Source organism: Camelina sativa, chromosome 1 (genome assembly GCF_030686135.1).
Source record: "Camelina sativa cultivar CO46 ecotype springtype chromosome 1, ASM3068613v1".
Taxonomy (NCBI): domain Eukaryota; kingdom Viridiplantae; phylum Streptophyta; class Magnoliopsida; order Brassicales; family Brassicaceae; genus Camelina; species Camelina sativa.
In genome coordinates, this window is record NC_141880.1 from 8,267,265 (window position 1) to 8,290,256 (window position 22,992).

Below are 22,992 nucleotides of genomic sequence, written 5' to 3' on the forward strand. Positions count from 1 at the left end.
CGATTTGTGACTGTGGTTTAAATTTCCACGGATAAAATATTTGCTATATTTTTTGTTTTTCTTTCTGGCGTCAAATTAGTTAAGATTTTAATTTGCAGAGTGGCATAGATTTTTGTTGGAACTATATAATTGTTTTTTTTTCTTTTTCTTTTTTTAAGTCGATTAATAATAAAAAAGTTTATAGAATTCTTCATTTTTAAGGACTAAATTGGTTAATAAATCTAATTTATCCAAAATTAGGACATAGTGATAGTAGTGCCACAGCTTATCAGGTGGGTGTTAACCAGAGAGTTAATTTAGATACTGCATGCAATGGAGATATAATATAGCTAACGATGATCATAGGGAAAAAAAACTACATAAAAGATTTGAGAGAACTCCAAGAAAAACAAGAAAAAGAAAACAATAAAAAATAGGAGATTATATATTTTTTTATCAGTACTATTACACATCTAGTTCGCCATAGTTGTTAGCTGACCTTTGCCCGATCTTTCAGTCATCAGATTCCAATATACTTGCAAGACAATTCTGCAAAACAAAACATATACATAGAAAAGATTACATACAATATTAGAATAAAACATCTTTTCTTAATATCAAATGTTACAACTTAGAAAACAAGAAGTGTTCAATTAATCAATAATTAAATGTGCTATACCTGAGATTTGTGTGGGAGATGGAAGTTAACGTTATTGGAATGGACTTTCTTGGACTTGTTAAGACCTAACTTCCACCAATTACGAGATCCCTTTGAGATGGTACGGTCAGAGTCTTGAGCACTTAGTTCCTCCCTAAGTGTGGTCACTTTCCTCTGAGTAGTTTTCTCTAGTGGCAACAGAACTCCACCGAAGAAGATCTCATCAGCCGCAGAAGTGAAACCCAAGTTTTCGACATTGAATTTGAAATCAGACGAAACAGGAGCTTCTTTGTATTTCATCTGATCATGTGCTCTTGATATTGTCTCTTGAAGCTGGCTTCTACTATGATTAGTACCGTCTGCAAAATCATTGGAAAATGAGATTCTTGCGTCTACAAAGGATGAAGAATACAATGAGGATTGTTCTACAGCATTAGCCATCTCTCTCTCTCTCTCTCTCTCTCTCTCTCTCTCTCTCTCTCTCTCTCTCTCTCTCTCTCTCTCTTTCTACACTTATTACTCTTTATCTCAGTAAGTGTGTGTTTCTTCCTTTGTGCTAGTCTTTGGGAGCTTCATGCAGCCACATGTTTTGCATTTTATAGATATGAGATTGGTGGGCATCCATGTGGATTTCATATTTTTCTTTAAACTATTTTTTTTCTTCTTTATTTTCTTAATACAGATTCATATTGTAATATACAGATTAATACTGGCTAATTAATACCGATTCACTGAATTTGAGTTTATTTAAATTATAGTTTTGACTTCTCTTTCGTGGATAAAAAAAAAAGACGAGTCAATTAGCTTCGACAATCAAGACATTTTGTTTATAAGCATATACATTTATGTATTGGTTGAAGCATTAATGCGCCGTAAATATGGTATCTTTCTCTATGGCTTGAATGAAGGAAATTAGTACACGAAACCAATATTTATATGTTAGGATAGAATTCAGTTTTCTAAAATGGTTTGAGTATAAAATGGATGTGGAAGACCTTCGTTAGTGTTTAAGTTTAACTTAATCCTTTTTAACAGCAAGTGGAAACATAGCCAAAATCTGTGAAAAACTTCGACATAGTGAGAAAGACAGAGAGTAGTAGTAGCATTCAACGTTCAAACCAGTCTTTTATCGTTTCAAACTTTCAATCTCTAATTACTGTTTGTTTTTTTTTTTTGACAAACAATCTCTCTAGTTACTGTATAAAGCTGATTTCGACAGTTTTGACCAGATAATAAATTTATTTTATTCACTAAACCGAACGTCATTTAGCAATTTAGTTATAGTTAGTACTTCGTTATAATTTATTTATATTTCTTTTCAGACCATTTATTTTCAGTATATTATATTTATATATTTAAAGATTTAAATATCATACTGTATATTATTATAGCTATATATATAAGAGAAAGTGTTAAGAATATATAGTTTGCAGTTGCACTGATATCAAGATTACGGGTGAAAAAAAAAGATAAAATAAAAGAAATTACGTAAGATGGCATCAATTATAAGAAAACAAAGTGGCATCATTATGGAGTATTATTTTTATTTCTAAAAAGGTTTACGAATTCAATGAGGTATTGAAATCATAATTAACATTTATAAATCTGTCGTTCGTTCATAATATAGATGATTAGATTCATTGCATTGCATTTTTATGAACTCTTCTGTTGTCTCTCTAGATTTAGTTCGATATAAAGTGTGGAACTCTATTAACCGACATAGTCCACCTTGTCCGCATCGTTTCCCTATAATTTCTTATCTTATAAATTGCATTAACTTTGATATACTGCTAATGCGCAAGTAACTGTTGAGACATTTGTTTATTCTTGCATTTGGTCATTCATAAATAAATACTATCATAACTCATACGATTAAATTTCGCCTAACTATCCGCTGCTACTTCACGTACTCGATCGGCACTATTATGCACTCGCAAGTGTTCTCTAATTCCTCTCCCACTCATTCTCTCAAGAATAATTCTATCAAATCTGCAGACCTTTCATGCATCTGGAAATTAAATTGGAAAGACGGTTCATGAACATGAATTACAGAAGTAAGAAATAACAGAAAATCTTCTAATTAGAAAGATATGGAGATAGTGAAAGAGAATGCAAAATAATCGAAGAAAATATAGTAATTCTATTTCTCTCAAATAATCCAGACTGAAGCATAGGTTTTGGTCATTTCTTTAACTATAGAATTGTTATAGACAAACAGAAGAAGCAAAGGAGCAGACAAAACACTGTAGAACCAAAAGAGCCATGTGAGGCTGAGCTGTAAATGTTCAACTCATCCAAAAGCCCCAAAACAGAAAACAATATTTAAAAAAATAAATAACATATAATTGTGAAATGAAATCTATCTTTCTGGATTCAGATTTTAGGGTTTGACTAAAACTCTGGTAACGTTTGTCTTGTTGTGACCCTCACGTGCTTCACTTCCAGTCCTAATGGGAATTTCCCCACGTTTCTCCAACTAGGGCTTTGACGCGTGGCCCTTTTATACCGTATACTCGACGACATATAATAGTTGTGTACGAAAAGTTATCTACGGAAATTGCAAAAACCATGTCCCTTGAGAGTGCAATTGCATGCGCATTTAGATTTTAGATTCAAGATCCTACAAGTTTTTGTCAGATCGAGTTTCTTAAGTGAAAAATGTATTTTAACTTCCCCATATTATCGACAATTAGAGATGAATTAATTAATTACCAATCAACTAGCTAGAGTAGGATTTATATTTTGAAAAACTTATTTATAAAAAGCATGACAAGGGAATCTAGACATATAGATAGTATCAGAGGACTTTTGTGGTGGATAAGTAAGCTGTATCTAAAGTTTATTTTTGCTGTCTTCTTGTCCCCAATTTTCTCTACATCTTCTGTCTTCTTCCTCTAAAACTTATTACCTCTTTACATTTTTGTTATTACTTAAACAAATAAACTAGCTTTTCACCTCACTAATCTCTGATTTCTTAACACTTAAGTCCTTGATCACCAACAAAAAGACAAACAAACACGTCGAATTATTATTATGTCTTTACTTTCTGTTTTAATATCCGAATTCTACACTAATTTCCGGATCCTTGAGAAAAAAACAATAGAAAAATGACTAACCCACCCTAAAGTAATACTATCATTTAGTTTTTCTACATATGAGGACGAAAGGGTGAAAGGCCAATATTTATGATGGATCTAAACTATCCGGTTCGGTCATGACTTTTCAAAATTTGGGCTTCGACTGGTCTAATCATATGTTCATGGATCGATATTGGCAGTTACCTTTCATAAATAAAATATGCATGCTTTTTATCTTCTAAACATCCCTAACTATAGTACACCATATCACGTCGAGTACTATATATAAGTCTAATGAACCTCACGAGGGAAAATACAAATGCCCACATAAATCCATCAAAATCTGTCCCCTCAACTTATAACCTCAAGGGAACACTCCAGCTAGCATTCCCACATCATAAATCCATTATAGTCATTTATGGAGTAAACTTCAAGCCCAATGATGGATCTCGAGGTTCAAAAACTTTAATCTCATACAAAATCATCATCATGATTTACAGAAACTTGATTAGGTCTTTGTAGAGACATTTGAATCTGAGCATCAACAATGTTGCTAGTGCCATGTAAACGCTTATAAGTAGACAACTTGACTCTTTTTGTGGTATCGTTGAGAGATAAAGGTTGCAGCGGTTCCCGAGGTCTTTGTTGTGGTTTGTTAAACGCACGTTTATTTACAGTTTGGTTCCGATTGTGCTCTTCGGATTCCACTAGTTTCGGACTAACATTTGATTCGATGGGAATGAGCTTCCCATCTACCTGGTTTGTGAAAACAAATGTAACCTGCAATGTTTTTAATAGACCATGAAATTAGTTATCACAAAGCCTGTAAAACTATTGGCTTTTCGATAAATCAGACATTGGGAGAGTTTATGATGGATTAGATTAAAAAAAATCGGAGACAACTCACCTCGTCACCTGCTGAAGCTTGCAGTATAGCATCTGGAACGGATTTTGCGGTAAAATGATGACCCCAGCTAGCTAGATCTTCTTCCAATGGAGTGCCCACCTGAGAATATTCACAGGAAAAATAAGCTTTTTAGATTAATCGGAAGGCAAGAGACATGAGCACTTGAGCAGAGTTTGTAGCTGACGGTAGAACTGATGAAGAAGGGACCTGTCTCTCGGAGTTTTTTAACAAGTTCAAGCATCCTGCATCTTTTGCAAATCCACCAATGTCTTCTTGGTCAATGTCAATCTGGCAAGCATTGCCATCACCGTTGTTCTCATTTCTTTCTTCGATGTTTTCAGTACCAGAGGCATCATTTTGGCACCGGATGCAGCTCATCTTTTCATGGATTTCAGACCTAGTCACATTACCAGGAAAAAGGCTTTGAGTAAACCATTGGAATGCATATAATCTTGAGGTGCAAAATCTGTCTCCAGAAAGGGGATAGAAGAAACCATGTCTGAGTTGGCACAACATATTTCCTGAATTCAGAAGAAACACATACCTAACATCCCCATGGAAGGAAAATAAATCTCGTAGATCCTCTGTGGAAAGTAAGTTCCCCTGTAAAATCAAAGATTCTGTGGTTGATATTCAAGCATTAGACACAAAATAACTAATAGATGAAGCATATAACATTCCATCAAGGACCTGTCTCGTGCTGTTATCCGCCTGTTCATGCTGAATAACTTTTTGAAGCCCTTCTTTTGACATCTGGCGCTGGTAAACCTACCAATGTACCACATAAAAAACCAATATGAATCTGAGTAAACAATTACTCCCCCGAGGAAAATTGAGTAAAAGATTAGGCTAGTTATGTTGGTGTTATGCAGTACCTTTTCTTCAATAGTTCCGGTACTAAGAAACCTGTAGACATATACTCTTTTCTTTTGCCCATCTCTCCAAACTCTAGCCGCAGCTGTTTAGACATCAAAATAATGCATGTAAAGCACAATCCACCATCTCTTCAAGATTGATTTCAAACATATCTAAGGGGAAGTTAGGATGGTAATTACTTGTTTATCATTGGCAGGATTCCAATCGGGATCGAACAAAACAAGTCGGTTAGCACCTATTAAATTTAATCCACAGCCACCCGCCTTGCTGCTTAAGAGAAATGCAAACTCATCCTACAAAAGCCAAAAGTCAAATCAGGTTACACTCAGGTTTGAAACAAGAGCACAAATAGATAAGCTCATGTACCTTTGCTTGGTCGTTCAACTGGTTAACAAGCTTCTGCCTCTTGCTGATTGTTGTTGATCCATCCAGCCTCAGAAACGGATACCTTCTTTCACGACAGAGTTGAGCGAAAAGATCCAATGTCTGGTGAAAAAGGTGCAGGCTATGATTATTGTATACTTAGACAGGATTTCAATTGCTATATATATGCAACACACCATCATGTTCATTTTATACAATCAAACAACAAACATAATTCACTTCTTGATGTTTGTAATAAAGAGTTGCTTTTTGGTTACAAATAGACAAATCAGGGTAAGGAGTTCTTTAGCTTATCCAGTATCACATGCAAAAATTCCACAAAGTATGATGGTTCATAGAAATCAGGATAACATAACACATAGCTTATGTAAAGACTAATTCAAAAAAATTTGCAACATCCATAATGAAATTTAGGCCAGTAATAACATCACTAGTGACAACCAGCAGCTGAATCTGTTCAAAATCCATGTGGGGGCATTTCACACTTCATTCTCTATGACCAAAATTATGCACTGTCCCTTTTATATCTAACCCAAATTAAGAATTTTCAGCATACCTGTGTGTAGTTTGATACAAGGACAATGCGGTCATCAGTTTTCCGACGTAGGTTGGCCAAAAGTCTGGAGAGAACATGCATTTTCCCAGAGAGCTCGACCCAGGCACCATCACCTCCAGTCCATGCTCCAGATCTGAAAGGATAGTTCCCTTTAGATCCCTAGTAGTGACACACATGCAAACATGCAATGAATTGAACTACAGATAGAAGCCTACCTCCCAGAGAACATTTCTGCAGGGAAAAACTCTAAGCAATTCTCAAACCCAACAGTTCCAGGACTGCCGCTTTTTATTGTATCGTAGATTAGCTACATAGAAAAAGAATAGGGCTATCATTAAACATAAATGGGAAAAAATGATGAAAAAGATTTTGTTGATCAAATAGATCATAGACCACTGAAATTTATAAAACTAGAGTCTTAATAGGAGAACATGATAATGGCGCTGTAAGATGTTACAAAGATGACTCAGAAAAATATTGGAGAAACTTAAGCGCAAATGGATGATGCTAAGACTTTTACCTTGGGATGATTGCAGAGCTTCTTAAGAGCTGTTATATAAGCCAAAACTTTGGTTTGCTTTGCATTCTCAGCAAGTGCTCTTTTAAGCTGCAGTCAGAGGTACGCATTGTATATAAATCTAACTTAAATATATTACGCTACGTAATAAGAATGACTGAATCAATTCTTACATTTTTTGAGCTAATAAAATGGTTGTACAAAGTGGACTGGAGAGTAGTCATCTTGCAGCAAACTACTTCAATTATCTGTGAAACATCCAGCATCAAGATTTTGATGTATTTCTGGCTTCAAAATAAAGAAAGCAGCAAAGGGAAAAATTTGTAGCTACGAAAAGAGATGACACATTCATAAATATGATTATATCACTGCTTAACCTACAGGTATATTACTCGATATGACGAAACAGTTCGACATATCAAGAAGTAGTAAAGGCTCGAATTCTAAAGCATCGTAATAAACTATATTCAGACTGCGTCAAATGCAGAAGGAAAATCACCTTAGGTGGTAAGTGATTTGAGAGCAATGCATTGGTTCTCCTCAAAATAAACTGTAAACAAAATGAAGCTTCATAAGATATAGCAGTAAAAATTGAACAACATTACAACAAATCTAAATGGTTAGTTGAAGTAATGCCTTCAATGATCATCATACCAACATCATCTAAGCATATTGCATTTATTTTAAGAGACATATCTTGATGATGATGAAATTTTATTTAAATATAAAACGCTAAGAAGAATCACCTGATTGACTTTTGAACTCAGTTCTGCGGAGCGGTCAGCAGCTAAGTTTTTTTCTTCCTCAGTGGCTGTAGGTTCTCTTCCACATATAATAGGTGTCTTATGTTTCATATATTTAAAAAAGGATGCATCAAAAGAAGGTAGTGCAAGAAACATAATCAATTTAACTGAAATTTTATGACACAGATAAACAGTGCAAACAAATTCTCTCATCCAAAAACTAGTTCTAAAAGAACACAATTTCCAAAGCCATGAAGCAGCAAAACCGGAAACGAAACAATATAAATTATAGCAGCAAACTATACACTACAAAGTAATTTAGTCTAATCCTACACTTTCAGGCCAAGAATAGCATAGGAAAATTGATCTTAACATAGTTAGAGATGACAGAAAACAAAATTATCAAATCGGCATCAAAATACAAAGTCTGTCACCTCATAATAATGGCGAAAATGCGCAGCATCACCTAAACTCCCTGGATTTGTAAAGTTTACCATGGCAAAAAACTCTTCCAAGTCATTCTGGAACATTCAGATGCATAAATAAAAGTGAAAGCTTAGTCTTAAATGTCAGGAGATATTTATTAGAGATAATCAGTGAAACTTTCCATTACCTGCATGGGAGTTCCAGACAACAAAACACGACGTTTGCATGTCAATGAAGCCAACGCCTGTATTCAAATATGATGATAACCAATATTAGAATATAAATTGGAAATAAAGTATATCAAGCTGGAAGGATACGAAATAAGAATGTATTTGCATGTTACCCTGTTAGTTAGTGTCTGGTCATTTTTCAACCTATGGGCCTCATCACATATTAGAAGATCACAGGATTCACTCTGCAAGAACTTGGATGAGTGCATTCGGAATGTTTCGTAAGAAATGATAAGTACCTGTTGACATTAATTAGGTGATAAGTGCATTTCTCAGAGAGTCAGCTAAAAAAGTATGCACAGCTATACCTGCAAAGCACTTCGTGGTCGAGTGAAACTATCTATTCCAGATATAACATCATCTCTAGTGCTCTCACAGAGGGCTATAAGACGAATCCTGTCACCAACCCATTTCTTAATTTCAGCTTCCCAGTTACTGACAAGACTCGTTGGTGTAACAATAATGGCCTTTTTAACCATAGGCGTCCCATCAAATCCTTGACAAAGAAGCGTGTATAGTAAAGTAATGGACTGCAGTGTCTTCCCCAAACTGTCAAATCAATTTAGAAGGAAATAAGAACTTTACCTAGAAAATTATGCAGTTTCAAGATCCAATTTTTAAAAACAGAGAAGATAGATTTTACCCCATATCATCAGCCAGAATGCACCCATTTATATTTGCGGACTCATGTAGTCCCGACACACAATCGAACATGAACTGGACACCTTCTCTGCAGTCTCAGAAAAACCACCTCACCATGTAAGTAAAGTTGTATACACATCTTCGATGTCAACAACAGATAACTTTATACTCATTGCTTTGTTCTATTCGCCAGCCGCTCACTGAGGGTAATATCATTTTAAACGAAGAGCACATTTTGACGTGGTTCAACACGAAAAATATTGAATGCTTTGGAATTTTTAAGACGACAGCACAGATTGAATATCAATTTTACGATCTTTAAAAGATCACACTGTACACGATGTCAATCCTTTGATAGAAATGAATACCTTTGATGAGGGCGAAGAAATTTGACAAGCAATGAGTGCACCATGATTGTTGTTACATTGCTCATTCCATCTTCTTCAGATTGCCACAATATCAAGGGTTCAACATCAGGTGGCAAACAAACAACTTCCTCTTCTTCATCTTTCTCGATATTGGGCGATTCTTCTAGCTTAGTAGGTAAAACAACCACAACTGGAGTTGTTGAACCCCATGGGACAAACCGTTTTCGAGCCGAAAGACGACGAGAGAGTTGCCCCGTGGAAGTATAACCATGAGAACACGGAGGCTTGAAGGGCTTCCTACAAACTGCCGCTCCTTCTGAAACTGAAAGCACCCGAGGAAGGAGTGGCTGCCGTTGTACGACCAGATTGCCCCTGTCAACCAATTCCCATTTTCATAAAACAATCACCCTAAAGGATTTCTTAATATACTACAACAGTCGAATACCCAATTGATACAGCTTCAGATACCCAATCATAATCATCATTACGAAACTAGAAAATATCGATTTCAACGGAGTTAATCGAACACGAGACGCGAAGAAACCCCCAAAATTTCGAACTCCAAATGATATATATAGACGTAACGGAACGAAGCATCTATCAGATTCAAGTTAAAATTGAGATCGAGGAGATTCTATTACGCACCTCAAAAGATCATTGACGTTCTTAGATTTCCGATCGGCGTCGGATGAAGGAGAAACCGCCGGACGTTCTTCGCACTCTGGGTTTTCGATTTCCCCTTCCGATTCCTGAGACTCTTCTTCATAGCTATCTCCGGAATCTTCGCTATCGGAAGATGAAAGGATCTCTATATCTTCTTCCTCCATTGTCGACACACACACCCCCTACGAGTCCAGAGAGCTCCGCTTTTACACCCCACTCCTAAATTTTCTTTTGGCGGCAAGAAATAAACCAAAAACAAAAAGGAAAATAAAAAAACAAATAATTTTGAAAAAAAAAAAAAAACAACCCTACGAAAATGACTAAAATACCCTTCAGCGTATATGGTACGCTTTAACATCTCCTCTCAGTTAAGTTAATAAATTTCATGAATGTTGTAATTTCCCCCAATTTTTTTTTTTTTTTTTTTAAAGTATTTACGATTTTAAAAAATAAAAATATCTAATTCGTCGAGGAAGGTTGATTACTTGACCCAATTTCATGGCCGCACCTGCAAAAAACTTGTCGACTCAATGTTCCGATTATACCCTTATCGCTCTCTGCCCTCTCACAGACCTCTCGTTTACCTTCCTCGTCTTCCTTCTCGCTCCTTCCGTTGCCGCGCCACCGCAGATATCCCTCTTGGAGACGGAATCCGATTACCTCGGGAACCGGATTCAACCTCTGACACGGCGAGGTCTCGGGATGTTTCCGTTTCCGCCGGTGGGAATGGTGAAGGAGCTACGTGGAGGAAGAGGAGGTTGCTCTGGTCGAAAAGTGGACAGAGTTATTTGGTAGATGACGGCGACGCGCTTCCTCTTCCTATGACTTATCCTGATACAGCCCCTGTGTCGCCGGATGTGATTGACCGGAGGTTGCAATGTGATCCTGTAGTCGAGGTTTTGTTTTTTTTCAACCTTTCGTTTATGGAATTTGATGATTGGATAAGAGCCTCAAGGATACTTGCACTTCTTCATTTAGATGAATATTTGAATTGCTTTAGCTAGCTCAACTATTAGCTCTATCATGTGCCTTCGAACCAATCACTATGCACATATACATGAGTAGCTTCTGTAGCTTATAGATTGGGTTTTGATTGTTCTTTCATATATGTAGCCATATTCTTGAAGGCAAATGATGTTTCTGAATGTGATGTGAAACATTTTCATTGGATTTGTATGGTAGAATCATTGGTATCAATTGTAATGTCAAAGTATACATGCAAATTCTTAGTGATATGGGATAGGGTTAGATGAAGAATGGTAAAAATGGTGCTTAATTTTGGCATGAACTATCCTTTTCTGAAAAGATATGCTGCACTTGCTCTTCTGGATAGGCAGTGGTAACATTACGCTTAGAATATATCCTGAATGAGGCAGTTTTTGCTTTTTGCATGCTTTGTGATTGTTTTTTTTTCTAGTCTTGATATACCCGACCAATTCTCAGGATTGCAAGGAAGTGGTTTATGAATGGACTGGCAAGTGTAGAAGTTGCCAAGGGTCTGGAACTGTCAGCTATTACAAGAAAAGGGGTAAAGAGGTTATATGCAAATGCATACCCTGCCAAGGGATTGGTAAGTTTCTGACTATGGTTCTTTTTCTCTGGTTTATTTTTTTTTCCTTCCAGTGACTTTTCTGCCACACTATTTGAGTTTTGCACTTTGATTTCTACCTAGTGTATATTGACTTTAGAAGTTTCACCTGATTGCAGGATATGTGCAGAAAATAACATCTAGAACGGACATTGATGTGATGGAAGACTTAGATAAGGAAATATCTTGACCTTGAATGTGCTAAAAGAGTCCCATTTATGCATGCATGTGAGCTTGGATTTGTTGTTGAAGTTTATTCGTTGCACGTAAAAAACCACAACACAGAAGAGAGAGATAGGCGCTTCTTTGGGATGTTTGGCCCAAACAAGTAAATTGGAGGTATAGACAGAAACTACTGATTCTTGCTCAGATAATGGCGTCTTCTTTCACCAATACACCCAAATAGGCAATTACTGTTTTATATGTATCAAAAATCGAGACGCGATGTGTGTTTTAGGCTGTTTCAATTTTACTTTTGTATATCCCAGAGAAAAGATAGTTGTAACACGATCCACTTCAATAATCTTAATGTGCTTTTGCCAGTTTGCCTCTTGGTCTAAGTTAAGTTACTCTAGTGTTCAAAGGTGGTTCAATAACATGAACAGATGATATACATATTTTCCATGAATTGAAAGGAATAAATACAGTCATCTAGAATTGCAAAAGTAGAACTGTTGGCCAGATCCTTGATCGACCCCTTTCATGTTATGATGTGTTCTTCAATTTTCGAGGCTAAGAAACATGAACCTGTAGTTTCTGAATTATCACTAGAATCTGATCAGCTGTTAGCAACCCGAATTTGGCCCGTGTTATTTGTGCTTGGCATGTTCTCAGGAGACGCCCTACAACAAGTAAAATTTGTTTTAAAATGCTTATCAAAAATTCAGGTTCTTTTTAAGATACCAACTTGGTAATGATTCTTACTGAATAGTTAGGCCCTTTCTCTGGAGGATTACACTAGGAATTGTACCTTTAAGCTTGTTGTTCTTGATGGACCTGCAGATTATCTTATTAATCTGATACACATTTTGATACAGGTCATACTTTAGTTTGTTTTATAACCAAAGTGCACATTTTTGTTCATGTCATCAGATTCGTATATCGGTATATGTTGCTGTTAAAAGCAGAGAGTGGGGAAGTTAGTTTACAGTGTGCGGAGACTGGGAAGCTTTGCAAGTGATTCAGGAATCGCTCCAGTGAACTGGTTGTCCTCTAAATGTCTGCCCCATCCCACAAAAGAAAACGGTTAGTCCAAATAATCTAAATCTTTTGCACAACACCTAGAAGTTTGGTTACAAGAAAGCATACAGAGTTTCTAATCTCGTCATTGGACTCAAATCTGGGATCGGTCCTGTGAGTTTGTTCTTCCCCAACCATCTGCAGACTCGGACGTTGCAGCTGAGACTTATTTTACAAAAAGAAAATCCCAGACATAAACAACTTTTAGAATGTGAAATCCTTACAGATCTTTCAGGGCAGTCATCTTGTTTATGCTTGGTGATAGAGAACCAGATAGTCCAAGATTTGTCAGATTTCTAGCAAAAGAAACAAAATCCTAGATTATGATTCTTTGAGATCTAGACTTAGTGCCTGACAGCTAAATAAAAAGCTTCACTAGATTATTGAGTTGACTTACAGAGAAATCACTCTGGTGATTTTGTCTTTGGAACAAGTTAGGCCAGTCCACGAGTTAGCACGAGGGAGGCATGGGTCGCCTGACCAATCTACTGGAGGCTGCTTGATGCTTTCTAACAGATCTTCCATTGCAATTGCTGCATTGTTTGTTCCAGTGGCTTCATTTATTGCAAAATAGACGAAAACATGAATAAGAGAACATTGACATTACCATCTTTAATATTAGTGGTTCCACCAAGAGGAAGAACTTGAAACACTTCTCCGGCGTTAATTACAGGTCCAGCGGGAGCATCCTTGGCCGGAGTCAATGTGATTTGAGTCTGACCCGACAATGGCCACTGGCCAGAGTAAACCATAACCCCATTAGTGCTCACATTGAGCTTCCTCAAAAAGGAAAGTCCATTGACTGAGACATCAAAAGATCTCCAGCTCATGGGGCCTGGACTCCGATTGTCCTGAAAATACAGAGCTACATAATACTTTGTGGCCGGAAGAGGAAATGGCGGCCATTGAAGCTCTAGAGGCTTCCCTATACTTGCTGTGAATCCTTCCACAAAGGCTTCAGGCGGTGGAACATTCCAGAAGTTTGACGGGTTGATTCTGCTTCGAGAAGTCACTGTCGGATGCTTCTGCTCTGAAAACGGTAGCCATATACGGTTGTATCGATCATCTGGATAGCTAGGGTTTCAACATGTAACATACCATCAGAAATCAAGGATAAGAAAATGAAAATTTCAGATGATCAAACTAAGGAATGAAAAAGATCAGCACCTGATAATCTCTCCGTCTCCTCCAAAGCTGTTCCTGGCTACGAGGCTGAGCTTGTAAGACCCGAGGTCCGTGGAATTGTACATTGTATCTTCAAGAGATTGGACATCTAAAGCTGATATAAAAGGCGATGACGAAAGGGTATGCGCATTCTTGGCTAGACAAACACTTAGTCTATTCCCAGGAACACCGACGATGATCTCGTAATAAGAACTCTGACCCTTGGCGTAATCCTCTGATGTATTCACAACGCTCCATTTAGTACCTCCGACGATCTGATCAAACACAGGTGGGTTATCTTTACCGTCGAAGTTACCATAGTAATAAGTGGTTCTAATCAGGTACTTGGAGGCCTTGGCGACAGGGAAGTTATAACAGTGTTTACGCGATGACTTGTCAGGGAAGTAACGTAGTGTGGAAAGGATCGGAATGAGATCTTTTTGCTTTATAGTCGTCGTGTTTCCAAAGGAGATGAATCCTTCGTCAGGTGCGTAATCTATCTAGTTCTGATTCGTTGAAGAAGATGATCCACAATTTAAGAAGAAACCTTCCACATGAATTGAAACAGCACGACGTATTAGTGTAGTATATAACAATTCTAAGGCACGGATTCAAAAACATTTTGGAAATTATAGTATTAATGATTATCGAGATTCGATCGTAAATGTAATGTTACCAGAAAAATAATAAATTAGAATCACAACAAATAAAGAATTGATACCTCGAGGAGGAGGGAGAGCCGTAGAGATGGAGAAGCATGATAAGAGGAAGAAGAATAATAGAAACATTATTTGTTGAAGAAACAGAAAACAAAAAAAAGAACAAGAAGATCAGATTCTTTCCATTGTCGTTGATGGAGGAGATAAGAGAGATTGAACGTAGAGAAAAACGCTGTTGAAGAAGATGTCTGGTTACCTTATTTTTGCAATCAAGTGTAAATTGTTTAATTAAAGAAACCTTATGTTAAGAACAAGAAGGCGCCTGTAGCTCAGTGGATAGAGCGTCTGTTTCCTAAGCAGAAGGTCGCAGGTTCGACCCCTACCTGGCGCGTCTATTTTTTACTTTTTAATGATTTTTAATTTGATTTTAAATGAAAGAGCCAATAGGAACAAGTGAGTCAGCAGAGTGACCGACGCGTCCTAAAAAAGCGTAGCGTCAAGTTGAAGCAAAAGACCCCCAACGTTATACCAACGCTAACCGAATCTCCCAAACAGATTCTCCTATAAACACATGAACCAAAAATCCCCAATTCCTCCTTTCTAAATCAAAATCCCTAACTTCTTCTCCTACAATCTCTCTCTCTCTCTCAATTTCTCTGAAAAAGTTTCCAATTTCGTCTCGATTCCACCCAGAAATTTCGGTGACCATCACACAAAAGACTCGATTCCAACTCCGATAATCACTTTTTTTGCTACCTCTCTCTCGATTTCGTTCGTTTGATCGTATCCATGGGTACTTCTCAGAGTCGGGAAGATCGGATCACCGAATCGGATACTGAATCCGATTCAGATTACTATGACGAAGAAGAAAACGAGGATCAGTACGATGAGGCCAGGAAAAAGCAAGAATCATCACCTTCTTCTTCTTCTTCTACAGGACCATCTGATTCATCGTCTCTCGATATCGAGCAGAAGCTAAAAGCCTTAAAGCTGAAATACCCTTCTTCTTCTTCCGTGACGCCGAAGATGAAGAACGCTGTTAAGCTTTACCGCCATATCGGTGGGAACACACCCAAAGCGAAATGGATCGTTAGTGATAAAATGACTTCTTACAAGTTCGTCAAGACTTCGACGCCCGACGGAGAAGATATTGGCGATTACGATGATTGTGAAGAATCAGGTGAAGGAGGTGAGTCCTTTTGGTTTCTAGGTGTTGGTGATGGTTCTAAGGTTAAAGCTAGGGTTTCGACTGATATGCAGTTGAAGATGTTTGGGGATCAACGTAGGGTTGATTTCGTGAGTAGTGGTGTTTGGGCTTTGAAGTTCTTGACGGATGAGGATTATAGGAAGTTTGTTACTAGGTTCCAGGACTATCTGTTTGAGAATGTGTATAAGATCAAGGCGAGTGAGGAGAGCAGGATTAAAGTGTATGGGAAAGATTTCATTGGTTGGGCTAATCCTGAGGCTGCTGATGATTCTATGTGGGAGGATGCTGAAGCTCCACCTGATGAAGAAGAGGAGACTCAGGCTAAACAAAATAGGGATTTGACTGAAGAGTTCGAAGAGGTTGCTAATGGTGGAGTGCAGAGTTTGACTCTGGGAGCGTTGGATAATTCCTTCTTGGTGAATGATTATGGTGTTCAGGTTTATAGGAATATGGAGCGTGGGATTCATGGGAAAGGTGTGTGCGTGAGATTTGATACTGGAAATTCCAAGTTTGGATCGGGTTCTAGCCAGACGACACCAAACAAGGCTCTTTTGATGAGGGCAGAGACTAATATGATGCTGATGAGTCCAGCTAAACTAGGGAAACCAAACTCTACTGGTGTTAAGCAGCTTGACATAGAGTCTGGGAAGATTGTGTCAGAATGGAAGTTTGAGAAAGACGGGACTGAAATTACGATGAGAGACATAACAAATGATACCAAAGGGTCGCAGCTAGATCCATCAGAGTCTACCTTTTTGGGATTGGATGACAATAGGCTGTGTCAATGGGACATGAGGGACAGGAGAGGTATAGTGCAGAACATCGAATCTCCCATCTTGGAATGGACACAAGGGCATCAGTTTTCTAGAGGAACAAATTTCCAGTGCTTCGCTACTACTGGAGATGGGTCAATCGTTGTGGGATCGCTTGATGGAAAGATAAGGCTCTACTCAAAGACCTCAATGAGAATGGCGAAAACGGCTTTTCCAGGACTCGGTTCACCAATTACACATGTGGACGTTTCTTATGATGGGAAATGGATACTGGGCACAACAGATACATACTTGGTTCTTATATGCACCCTTTTCACAGACAAAGATGGTCGGACAAAAACAGGTTTCAGCCGAAGAATGGGAAACAAAATACCAGCGCCAAGGCTGCTAAAGCTAACACCACTAGATTCACACTTGGCAGGAAAAGATAACAAGTTTCATGGCGGTCACTTCTCATGGGTAAGTTTCACTTCATACATCGCTAGGTATCTTCCTTGGATTCTTGATTGTTAGAAAACCAAATCTCATAATCTTTGTTGTTTATTGTTTGCAGGTAACGGAGAGTGGGAGGCAAGAGAGGCACATAGTAGCAACAGTGGGGAAATTCAGTGTGATATGGGACTTGGAGCGGGTGAAGAACAGCGCACACGAATGCTATAGGAACCAACAAGGACTCAAGAGCTGTTACTGCTACAAGATCTTGTTGAAGGATGAGTCAATTGTTGAGAGCCGATTCATGCATGATAACTTCTCCTTCTCCGGTAACAAATCGCCAGAAGCACCGCTTGTGGTTGCCACTCCTCAGAAAGTCAGCTCCATCAGCCTTTCTGGAAAACGACTTTAAAAAAACAGTTTGTATCTAAAAGTTTTCCTTTGATTTTGTAATGAAATTTGGAATTTGGTTGTAGTGTTTGGTTTTTTTTTTTTTTTTGTCGTGTGAAGGTTTGTATTGAGTGACACAATTTGGCTTTTTTTTTTTCTCAAAGATGACACTACCTGTTCTCGATCGAGTAAAATTGGGTATGACTTGGTTTCATAATTTTTCATGACTTGATTTCAGTTTTCAAACATATACACTTTGTGAAACAGCTATTTGAAGTGAAAACTTATGAATTTACCAAAAGAATTATTCAATATGATGATATGAACCAATACAACATCTAATATCGAACCTATTGATCAAGTCTATGAACAATTTTATTGAAGGACCCAAAAAGTCTCTATTCCCAGCTACAGATAGCTCAACATCTACATACACTCAAAAACCAACTGACGCTAAAAAAACCACTGACCTTGGTGATCTTGATTTGATTGACTCAGAGATGGCAGTAATTTGTTCTCTAAATGAGAAAATCCTGATACAAAGAGCCTTAGGAGCTTAGGTTCTGGGAGTAAGGATTTCGTTGAGGAGCAAAGATCTGAATTTGTTAACATTACCGAACCAGCGGCACATATGAGCCACAAGAACCTCGAGTTGATGGGTCTGGTTAACGTGGCTCTTGCGAAGCTGTTTCACAAACTCCTGAATTGAATACATGTCCCTCCCCCTCTCCAATCCAAGCCGAATGAGAAGCTTGTCGTTTCTAATCCCCATGTGCAAACGAGAGACAAGACAGTCAATGGTGTCAAGATCTATGCTGAGCACAAAAGCACCCTTGGCAGCAGCATTGAGCTGAGAGATGTTAGTTAACTCCTTCTTCTTAAAACTGTGAGGCAGGTAGGGACTGCACAAGGGACCTGCAACAACAACAAGGGTGGGAAATGCATGATAGGCGATAACAACCGCAGAAGCAGCAACCGCTACAACAGCAGTAACAAAACATAAGGCAGAACCAGCTGTGGCATAGTGGAGGTGGCGGACCCGTGACTTAGACTTACGGAGACGGGTGTCCAGCTTGTCCTTCAGCTGGTTAATGCATAATTTGGTGTCTTGAAAGCTGAGAGATTCAGGAGATGAGAAAGGGTTTTCAAACGTGTCGAGCTTAAGAAAAACATCGAATGCTAAGTTACAGAAGGACTCGTCAATGGCAGGGTTACCCCGGAAGAGTTCTAAGAGAGGTGTGTAGAGGTGGAAGCGGGCACTGTGGACGTTCTGGTAAAGATTCAAGCAAAGGCGGGTAGCATCTTCGCTGTGTGGGAAGTAAGTAGAGACGAGTTGGGTGAGTGTAGTCTGCTTGGCGTCTCTAAGAGCTTCTTGAACTCTTTCTTTGTTTGGTTTGAGCTCTTGAGAGAGAAACAACTCAAGATTTTCTGGTGTTGGGTCAATCTCTAGAAGCCGTGAATGTCTGTCGTTGTTGGAAGGAGTTCGAAAAGCGTGAGCCAACTCGCGGCTGAGGTTAAAAGTGGAGGAGGCCACACCTTCTGTACAACAAAGAGTCAAAGACGAACTCACTATTCACTCAGGCATTTCAACAAACACCTGGTGGGCAGTTTCTGGAATTAAAAAAATTATATACCTGTGGAAGGATGTGGATGAGGGTCGTCGCCGAGAGAGGCCTCCGGAGAAGCGGGCTTAAAGCAAGGACAGTGCGGCATTGAGAGGGAAGATGAACTTGATTCATCAATGGAAAGCTACTCAACCATCATAACAGCTTGTAACGTTGACTTTTCACTTGTACTCAATTCAATGCCATTAATAATTTATTTTTTTAGATTATCATATTTGTTCTCGGCCAAAGAGCATCTCCAGACTCCAAGAGATACTGGGCACAAAACATACATGATTGGTTCTCCAATATGCTCTTATAACAGCTCCTTTGGTTTTTATGGTTTCATAATCTATTGTATCAAATTGGGTTGGACTTGGTTTCATAACTCATCATGAGTTGATAAAGTCAAGTAACCAGTAAAAAACAGATAATATCAGCAATGAGCTTTATAACAAAGGCTATGGTGTGTAGAAAACCATACAATGAGGAATTGCATTTACAAAGACTTCCCATTTAGTTTTTATACAGCATAGAACAACACAAGAACCTCAATTTTTCTGTTTTTTTCTTTTCTTTTTCTTTTCTTATATGTCAAAGAGAATATGCAGTCTAATGTCGAAATGGACTCAGACCAATACAAAATTGAAAAAAAAAGTAAACTATAACCTTTCTCCTTTTCTTTTACCTCCAACTCTAATTAGTAAAGTAATGAAGCTGAGAACAAATTCTTCAGCAGCTAAAATGGTTTGGTTGGAGAAGTGGAAACATGTTCCGTATCTGTCATGCTTGCAACAAGCCTAATCATCATCCTCTGAATCTGCCATTAACAAACGAACAAAACAATGGTTACTCATAATCCTTAATAAATCCACACTTACACAGCCGACAGGACATACAACAATGAAGAATATAATTAGTTTGGGGCTTTGCAAGTCATTAAGGAAGTCATTTGCTCATAAAGTTAGCCGGTTTAACGATATAGAAAAATGGCCCAGACTCGAATGAAAGATAGACAAACAGTTTTACTCAAAACAGAGCTAAAACAAAGGTACATAAGTCTTACCGGATCTAATGTCTTCTCCCACTTTTCCTCTGTTTTTAAGCAGTCTTACGATCATGGCACAAATGAGATACCACCAATATATGTGGAACACAAGAAGCATCAGTAACATTGTGTTGAAAGAATAGTACATGAATGTGCCTTCAGTTGATGTCATATCCAAATAATCCAGGAGTTCAATGCTTTAACAAAAAAACAAAAAAAGTGTGTAAGGTCAGATCAAGCATAGACAACGACCATTGTAGGTAAAAAGAGTTAAAATAAAGTGTATCTACCTAGTGGCCCAGATGATCCAAAATGGGAAGTATATCAACCGTAGCAACAGCCAGGAGATAGCAAACAGTGCAAAGAAGACACTTGCTCCAAATTCTTTTTCAGAGTACTTGAAAATTTTAGCAGTTTGCATAAACACGTCACTTGCATCATGAAGGGCTAGGATGATTGCTCCAATCCGGAAAAAACTGCAGAAGAAAACAAAAAAAAATCCCCAAATAATCTTTTAAGGTTGCTCTATAGCTCACTAAACAACAAAACATGAGTCAACTGTCGAATCTTTTTAACAAGAAAACAAATGCAAATTTTTCTTTTTTGAGTTTTAACAATCCAATCAAAATCTACCACAGATAAATAAGAACTCTATTATACAGATTTTCACAACAAATCATGGACTGATGATGCAAATAGATCAAAATTACCTGGTTAAGTAGGAGTAGCTAATCAAGATGATTGTAATAATATGGTGAGACATCATAACAGCAAAATCTTTTCTTCTGGTCTCCCATGCAAGCAAAGCGGCAATACCATACACATAGAAACCGCACTGGCACATATAGTAAAGCATTACTGAAAGCCTACAAACAAAAACAAACATTAGATAACTCATTTTTTGTTCCATTATAATGTCCAGGGAACTACGCCATGTCAATATATGTCTAAACAAGAAGCAAAAGCAAGATATGAAGAAGAAGAATACTAACTTCAAATCTTGATTAGGCCAACCGTGGAAGTAGAGTTTGATATCTGTAGCCCAAGGCTCGTGATAAAGGATTTTGAGAACGAAAAGGTCACAACCAGCATAATACAAAAATATCCACAATGACTCCTTGCATTTAACGATCTTAGCCCGTGTAGCAGCATCATTCAGTTTGATCGGAGCAGAACCAGTACTCACAAGCCACACAGCTATCCTCTGATATAACAATCCAATATATACAAGAATCAACCAACAAGCTCATTTGTTTATAATATCCAAATTATCTATATATATATATATATATATATATATATAAATACAAGAAAAAACATGTTATGTTGTTCTCGATTAAATTCAACTGTCAACGCAACCATCATGATGATGATGATGATGATGATGATGATGATGATGATTAATTTAAGGCGAATTTAATAATATGTCTCTGCTAACGTAATCAATTTTCCAAAGATTCTTACTTACTTGAAAGACGAATCTATCGAGGAAGAGCCTTAAGAAGAAGAATCCGAAAGCGAAATAGACAGCAATCTGGAAATGCCAGACCTCTATCGACGGCGGCGGTTTAAGATTCTTTACGACGGCGTCTACGCTGCGTGACGATACGGAGTCCATGTCCGGCGCCGGGAAGGAGAGAGAGAGAGAGAGAGAGACCTCTTTTTTTATTACTGAAGAATCATCCAACGGAAAGAATAAAATGTTTTTTTTTTCGTCGGGGGAACAAAAAAATCGCCGGGAAAAAAACAACCGCCGAGAATTTAGTGATCGGAAGGGAGAAATCGATCGGAAGGAATCTTTTGCGTGACCTTATCGGGGGGGAAGAGAAGAGAATCGGAGCACGTTTTGATCCCTCCGGTGAGGAGACAGATGGAAATTGCAATTAAAAAGCTTTTAGCGAAATTGAAATTGATGTTTGGGATCTCATCACGACGGCCTTCCTTTTTTTTTTTTTAATATTTATATATTACTTTATTGTGTATTTTTTTTTATTTATTTATCGTATCAACATAACAACTCATCATACTAATAACTAGTATTTATTAATTATTATTGTTTTGGTAGGGATAACTACTAGTAGTATAAATTATTATGCTCATCTTGTGTATTTTAAAAAATAAAATTTATGAAGAATTGGATTAATAAGGGCAATATTTATAACCAAAATTATATATTTTCTAGTAAGATAACCTTTTGAACCTGTTGTACAAAAAATAATAATAATAATAAGTAATAACCTCGAACCAATTAAAAACTAAAAATAATAAGATAACTATTCAGCCAAACGAGAATAATTATAAGAACACACTTAGGCTCTACGATAAGGATTGCATTAACTTTAAACCAAAGCAGGAGCATACGCATGATGCTCAAGTGTAAGCAATGATCATGTCCCCTTAATTAGCTTCCAGCCTTTTCATATTTTCGTATTTAACATCGTTAAGTCATCTATATTTAATTGTTTATGTTTGTATTTTGTATGTTAATAATCTTTATGTACAAAAACTTAGCTTTACTTAATATTAACAATGCAAGTGGTATTGGCTAGTTTCGTTGTTTCAAACTTTTAATTTTCTCTTCCTAATTTGAAGTCATTGACAACGAGTGTTTTGTCCCCATTGCTATAGTATTCTTCTAGCTGGGACTACTTTTCTACGTCAATGTATGTGTTCTTGATATTTTCCTAAAAAGTGTTTTTTTTTTTTTTGTTCATATATAACATCTTTAAATTTATAACTATTCATCTACGTGACAGATCAATCATAATAATATGTATGTTCTGTATGATATAATATTCCTACCAAATATTAGTCGGTGTAGCTATTGTAATCTTTTTCTTTCCGGTAATCACTTGTCAATAT

At 37.4% G+C, this 22,992-nt stretch overlaps 7 protein-coding genes and 1 non-coding gene across 12 annotated transcripts; 3 read left to right on the forward strand and 5 right to left on the reverse strand.

Moving 5' to 3' along the window:
* Nucleotides 1–295: 295 nt before the first annotated feature.
* Nucleotides 296–1,206, reverse strand: LOC104746305 (uncharacterized). Its single transcript, XM_010467750.3, has 2 exons — nt 659–1,206; nt 296–528 (listed from the first exon to the last, which is right to left on the reverse strand). Exons 1-2 carry the CDS (start codon nt 1,076–1,078, stop codon nt 493–495), a joined length of 456 nt encoding a protein of 151 aa, XP_010466052.2. The 5' UTR covers nt 1,079–1,206; the 3' UTR covers nt 296–492.
* A 2,819-nt stretch (nt 1,207–4,025) lies between these two features.
* On the reverse strand, nt 4,026–10,265 carry LOC104784145 (protein CHROMATIN REMODELING 25-like). The gene is made up of 21 exons (XM_010509210.3): nt 10,009–10,265; nt 9,364–9,735; nt 8,997–9,083; nt 8,662–8,902; nt 8,467–8,592; nt 8,311–8,367; nt 8,132–8,218; nt 7,701–7,796; nt 7,454–7,504; nt 7,128–7,202; nt 6,958–7,044; nt 6,653–6,744; nt 6,438–6,570; nt 5,864–5,983; nt 5,678–5,790; nt 5,497–5,581; nt 5,312–5,389; nt 5,166–5,224; nt 4,829–5,018; nt 4,622–4,720; nt 4,026–4,494 (listed from the first exon to the last, which is right to left on the reverse strand). Exons 1-21 carry the CDS (start codon nt 10,188–10,190, stop codon nt 4,186–4,188), a joined length of 2,739 nt encoding a protein of 912 aa, XP_010507512.1. The 5' UTR covers nt 10,191–10,265; the 3' UTR covers nt 4,026–4,185.
* A 224-nt stretch (nt 10,266–10,489) lies between these two features.
* LOC104784154 (protein disulfide-isomerase SCO2) lies at nt 10,490–12,156 on the forward strand. Its single transcript, XM_010509219.3, has 3 exons — nt 10,490–10,922; nt 11,470–11,596; nt 11,734–12,156. Exons 1-3 carry the CDS (start codon nt 10,557–10,559, stop codon nt 11,802–11,804), a joined length of 564 nt encoding a protein of 187 aa, XP_010507521.2. The 5' UTR covers nt 10,490–10,556; the 3' UTR covers nt 11,805–12,156.
* LOC104705582 (putative LRR receptor-like protein kinase At1g51890) lies at nt 12,109–15,165 on the reverse strand. The gene is made up of 9 exons (XM_087454489.1): nt 14,739–15,165; nt 14,021–14,564; nt 13,461–13,927; nt 13,251–13,386; nt 13,078–13,149; nt 12,923–12,991; nt 12,763–12,834; nt 12,539–12,610; nt 12,109–12,456 (listed from the first exon to the last, which is right to left on the reverse strand). The coding sequence occupies exons 2-9, from the start codon at nt 14,101–14,103 to the stop codon at nt 12,393–12,395; spliced, it is 1,035 nt and encodes a 344-aa protein (XP_087310615.1). The 5' UTR covers nt 14,104–14,564; nt 14,739–15,165; the 3' UTR covers nt 12,109–12,392.
* On the forward strand, nt 14,995–15,067 carry TRNAR-CCU (transfer RNA arginine (anticodon CCU)). Its single transcript has one exon. It is a non-coding gene; the product is annotated as a tRNA-Arg (tRNA).
* LOC104705592 (protein CYPRO4-like) lies at nt 15,132–17,695 on the forward strand. Its single transcript, XM_010421620.3, has 2 exons — nt 15,132–17,115; nt 17,210–17,695. The coding sequence occupies exons 1-2, from the start codon at nt 15,466–15,468 to the stop codon at nt 17,498–17,500; spliced, it is 1,941 nt and encodes a 646-aa protein (XP_010419922.2). The 5' UTR covers nt 15,132–15,465; the 3' UTR covers nt 17,501–17,695.
* A 53-nt stretch (nt 17,696–17,748) lies between these two features.
* On the reverse strand, nt 17,749–19,448 carry LOC104784172 (UPF0496 protein At3g19250). Of its 5 annotated transcripts, XM_010509257.3 has the most exons (4): nt 19,113–19,448; nt 18,535–19,017; nt 18,094–18,393; nt 17,749–18,011 (listed from the first exon to the last, which is right to left on the reverse strand). In XM_010509257.3, exons 1-4 carry the CDS (start codon nt 19,189–19,191, stop codon nt 17,932–17,934), a joined length of 942 nt encoding a protein of 313 aa, XP_010507559.1. In that variant the 5' UTR covers nt 19,192–19,448; the 3' UTR covers nt 17,749–17,931. The 5 variants fall into 5 exon arrangements, with proteins under 5 accessions (XP_010507559.1, XP_087310602.1, XP_010507536.1 ...); XM_087454476.1 differs by having other exon boundaries at nt 18,094–19,014; XM_010509234.3 differs by having other exon boundaries at nt 18,094–19,017.
* Nucleotides 19,449–19,516: 68 nt separating this feature from the next.
* LOC104765789 (ceramide synthase LOH2) lies at nt 19,517–22,142 on the reverse strand. Its single transcript, XM_010509228.3, has 6 exons — nt 21,599–22,142; nt 21,123–21,334; nt 20,841–20,996; nt 20,421–20,606; nt 20,149–20,327; nt 19,517–19,902 (listed from the first exon to the last, which is right to left on the reverse strand). The coding sequence occupies exons 1-6, from the start codon at nt 21,746–21,748 to the stop codon at nt 19,883–19,885; spliced, it is 903 nt and encodes a 300-aa protein (XP_010507530.2). The 5' UTR covers nt 21,749–22,142; the 3' UTR covers nt 19,517–19,882.
* Between the last annotated feature and the right edge of the window lie 850 nt (nt 22,143–22,992).